At 34.1% G+C, this 4,869-nt stretch overlaps 1 protein-coding gene across 2 annotated transcripts; it reads right to left on the bottom strand.

Annotated features, from left to right (window-relative positions):
- Positions 1-2,296: 2,296 nt before the first annotated feature.
- LOC120071025 (60S ribosomal protein L36-2-like) lies at positions 2,297-3,915 on the bottom strand. Of its 2 annotated transcripts, XM_039023014.1 has the most exons (4): positions 3,860-3,915; positions 3,486-3,590; positions 2,658-2,857; positions 2,316-2,508 (listed from the first exon to the last, which is right to left on the bottom strand). In XM_039023014.1, exons 2-4 carry the CDS (start codon positions 3,585-3,587, stop codon positions 2,478-2,480), a joined length of 333 nt encoding a protein of 110 aa, XP_038878942.1. In that variant the 5' UTR covers positions 3,588-3,590; positions 3,860-3,915; the 3' UTR covers positions 2,316-2,477. The 2 variants fall into 2 exon arrangements, with proteins under 2 accessions (XP_038878950.1, XP_038878942.1); XM_039023022.1 differs by lacking the exon at positions 3,860-3,915 and having other exon boundaries at positions 2,297-2,508.
- Between the last annotated feature and the right edge of the window lie 954 nt (positions 3,916-4,869).

Raw genomic sequence — 4,869 nt, 5'->3', positions numbered from 1 at the left:
AAAAAGTTGAAAACTCAATTATAAACATGTTTGTAGAAGGAAGTTTCTTCAAAAGAGGTTTGGATTTTGAGTTTTGAATTTTTAAAATTGTAACAGAGAACCTGCGCATAAGTAGACAGCTGCTTGGGAAGAACAAGCAAATAGCTCACAGTGGAGATTATAGCAAGATTTTGTGAAAAGGATTTCACTAATGAAGGAGATCTCACTAATTTACTGAAGAAGATCTCGCTGATGAAGGAGAGCTCACTAAAAATTGTGAAGAGGATCTCGCTCTAGAGGGGAATCTCGCTAGAAATTGGGCAGGTATCGTTGGTGTCGCTGGTGAGTGGGTATCGTTGGTGTTGCTGGTGGTTGAGTATCGCTAGTGTCGCTTGGGGCTGAGTAACATTGGTGTCGCTGGTAATGAGTATCGCTGGTGTCGCTCTAGGGGATCTCACTGGTGTCGCTCCTGGTGATCTCGCTGGTGAAGCTGTCTGTGTAAAATTCCTTTAATAAATGAATTAATTGCGGTATTCTACTAAGAATTCTTAGTGATTTAACCGGAAAATATGTCCTTTCAGGCCAAGAAGAGCTAAGAGAAGCATATAACCCATTAAAAGACCAACAAGCTGTGAGTGACTATGTGATGAATTAATGTTTTAATAATATAGAAACTATGGTTCCTTTGAAGCTATTTCTCATGCTAAGTGTTGGAAACTATGATTTCTGTGAAGTTAGTCTCATGCTAATGGTAACATATATGTGAGATGGTTTCTCATGTTAAGTAATGCATGTTTTCCATGGGATTTGGGTAGATATGTTATCTTATCCAAATGTTTTCAATAGGTTTAAGTAACTCCATTTTTATGATGAACCAGTATGATGGATGAACTAGTATGATGATGATTTGAGCACTAATCTTTAGTGTTCAACTAAATGTTTATGACTAGTTTTACTTAAAACGAGGTATCGAAGGACACTTGATAAGGTACCTGGCCAATTTGATACTGAAGGATTTTGAGAAGGTGTCTGGCTAATTTGATACCGAAGGACATACGAGAAAGTATCATAGAAGCTCGATACTGAAGGACAAATTTGAGAAGGTATCTAAGCGAAAGTACTTAAGGGTACTGAAGGACAATGAGAAGGTATCTTAGTCAGGTACATAAGATACGACGGTACTCAGTTATAACCACGTGCACGTAGGTAATACGAAGTCGAGGGATTGAGCAAAAGAGTTATCCCCAACTAAGGTTGACGTTGAGGGTTAGAACTATTAGTTCACTCTCAACTAAGGATAAAGGCAGTTATATATTCTGATAGCTTGAAGTTTCTAATGCTTGTGAATGTTTATCAACACTTGATGTGTACTAATGTGTGAGTTTTCCAAGTATTGGAAACTATGATTTCTGTGAAGTTAGTCTCATGCTAAGTGTTTAAATGATATGCCAAGCAATATATTTGTGAGACGGTTTCTCATGTTAAGTAAAGCATGTTTTCCATGGAATTTGGGTAGATATGTTATCTTATCCAAATGTGGCTAGTGAAATCGTGTACTCGAAACACGATTTCCATTCAGTGTCGCTCTCTCCTACTACCAGGTACACGATTTCCATTAAGTAAAGAAACAAAATTCACAAGGAATGTGGCAATTTGTTCACTCAATTCGACAATAGAGAAATAAAGCACATCATTAATTAAACCGAATTCATGTTAATGTGGAGATTGGAAAAAGACTTGTAACAATGGCTGTGAGACCCGTCCCATCGATTCCTTCTGTAACTTCTTCAGCTGTGGAAGAAGCTAAGAACCCAGATGGTTCTTTCCTACTAAGAAACCACATTCCTCTCTCTCTCTCCGCATCCAAATCAAAGTGTCATGGTCAAGTCAAAATAGATACTAATCCCTCCACCCAAGTGCAGAGGAGTAATTCTGGTAAATGGGAAAGAGCGAAATTTTAAGCGAGAAAGTAAGAGAGAGCGAGAAAGTGGGAAAGAGCGAGATTGTAGGAGAGAGCGGGATTTTGAGCAAGAAAGTGAGAGAGAGCAAGATTCTTTGAGAGAGCGAGATCATGGGAGAGATTCTGCCCACACATTAAAGAAGATTAAAATTTTACTATTTTATATAAATAGTTTTTCCCATTTTTCTATTTTTGAAAATTCCCCTAAAATTAAGTTAATTAAAAAAATCCTAAAATTCGAAGAACTTACTATCAAAAGAAAACAATTAATAGTTTTTTGCCTTCAAATAAAACATTCTCAAAAGCTAAATTAAATGATGAATTACATTCTTGCTAATTGGCAATTATACCAAAAGAGATACAAATGGCCGCAAGGTGCAATTAAAAAAACGACTTGAAGAAATTTAAATATAAGTTCTAATAACATCACAGTTCATCTAACAAAATGTTCAAAAATCCACTCAATTTCCTTCTGGATAAGAAAAATATCAAATCTAGAGCATGTCCTTATACATTATGGGAATTAACCACACAAGTTTCATTTCTTCTTCTCGCCACCTCCACCAGCTCTGTATCAATAAGATATTCAAAGAAAAAAGTTTTAGTATATGGAAAAAAACATAATTAAATTATGTATTACCGTTGATAGCACGTCAGAAGTGAATTAAGGATAAAATTCAATCACAATGAGTTAAAATTGAAAGCCATATGAAAATACCTCATCTTGCGGAGAACGCTGGACATCTCTTCTCTCTTCTTCTTTGCTCGCTTGTGAGTTCCCAACTTTCTCTTAGCCACTTTTAGCGCTCTCTTATCTTTTCCAACTTTAAGAAGCTCGGTGATTCTCTTCTCATATGGGGCAAAGCCAGCAACTTCCCGGATCAAATTCCTCACAAACAGAACTCTTTTGCTACTTTTCTATGGTAACAATCAGAATTCAAGCAAACATTAATCATTTTGTGTCAATTACTTCCATCCACCAACAGCTAAAATAGCTCTGAAAGAAACCAATAGTCCAGAACAAAAGAAGTTCCAATTTGTTTTATATGCAAAATGGTAATATGCATATGGTCAAGACCCTCACAAAGCAGACTCCTTTGCTAGCATTCAACATTATCAATCTAACTGAGCACATGCAGACAATAAATAAAAACTTATAAAAGGTAGAGCTAAAATATCATTGAAGGAAACTGATAACAAACCAAACAGTCAAACACAGTCCACATCCGACTTTCAATTCACTTATGTGAGGAACAAACATTCAAATGTACGATCAAGATTTATCTCCTTGCTTTAGAGCTTTTGTAGAGTATTAAGCTAAGTCCATATAACATAGAATAATTATTAAAAATATCTTATCAAATCGACACTACCAAGGGTATTTATTCCCCAGGCAAACCCTAGTTTCATCCACCACTAAAACCCCAAGTAAGAAAAGAGACGAATGGAATCAACTCAATAAAAATTTTAAAAAGGAAATAGTTTGGAGAATGTTTATGATTACCCAATGTACACCCTAGATTAACGAAATACAAAATCAACTTACTCCTTTACGATCCGAGGGGCGCGGAGCCAATTCCTTCTTCGTAACTACGTGTCCTTTGTTAAGCCCCACGAAGAGACCAGTATTCGGTTGCTTCGGAGCCATTGCCTATTCAAAAAGTGGATACATTTATACGATGAACACAAATTACAGCGAACCAGGAGCTCAAATATGGTAAAGAGTACCAAAAACTTGACTGACTTTTCACCGGAGAACAAAAATGCTGGGAATTACTCGCTTGATCCAGGGAAATAATAGTACAAAACTTCAGCAAGATAGCATTAAGATTTTTTTCTATAGAATATTGAATAATCACAAATAAATTTCATTTTAGCGATCTGGTTGGACAGAGAAGAAGAAGGGAAGAGTCGACGTACCTTCTCTTATTGACCGGAGGCGGGGAAGTGAAGTTCTAGGTTATGGCAGCTTTCTTATAAGGATTGGTTTCTAAAGGGTATTTTGGGCTTTCTCTCTGGTAAAGTTATTGGGCTTTTACTCATATAAATGTTAATGGGTTTTCTTTCATATTGTTATTGGGCTTCATTCGGTAAGTAGTAGCTAATGGAGTGTTTATTAAAAACCCACCAACTATGGTAAGAAATTGAGAAAAATAGTTTCTTTCAATTCCTTGGTTCGAAACCTAGCTTTCTCAATTTTTTTTAATTAATTAATTTTATTAAAAAGTAAAATTAACCAATGAAAAAAATTTGAAAATCAAAAGTAAAAATAACAATAATAAAAAAAAAGTAAATGTAAGCAATTGAAAAAAAAAACAAGTATTGAAGCCAAATGGGAAAAAAAATGGAGAACACACCATAGGAGAGGAGACAAAATGGGGAAAAATGAAAAAGAAAAACAAAAAAAAAAAAAAAAAAGAATGGAGAACACTGGTTAAAGGAGAAGAAAAAGAAAAAGAGAGAAGGAAGAGGAGTAGAGAAGGACAAACTTGGAAATTTTTCTCTAATGTTTTTTTAAATAACAAACTAAATTTTAAAAAACTATAAAAAAATATTAATATTTTTTTAAAATTTTATTTTGTTTTTTTAAATTTAGCTAAGAATTTAACTATTTTACTTAAAAAAATACGTATATCGAAAGAAAGTAGGCTTACTTTCCAACTCTTTTCACGATAGGAACTAAATTATTATAAGTTGTAAAGCACGGTCAAATTGTTACAAATTTAAAAATATAAAAGACTAAACCATTGTCAATTAAAATTTCAAGACTACGACTCCGTATGATAACCATTTCGTTTTTTGTTTTTTGTTTTTGACAATTACGACTATTTTCTCCCCATTTATTATAATGATTTGCATATTTTTTTAAATACAGTTATTGTATTCTTAACCAGATTTAAAAAACATAAACAAGTTTTTAAAACTACTTT

This window comes from Benincasa hispida, chromosome 1 (assembly GCF_009727055.1).
Source record: "Benincasa hispida cultivar B227 chromosome 1, ASM972705v1, whole genome shotgun sequence".
Taxonomy (NCBI): Eukaryota; Viridiplantae; Streptophyta; class Magnoliopsida; order Cucurbitales; family Cucurbitaceae; genus Benincasa; species Benincasa hispida.
This window is presented reverse-complemented; position numbering and strand designations above follow the sequence as displayed.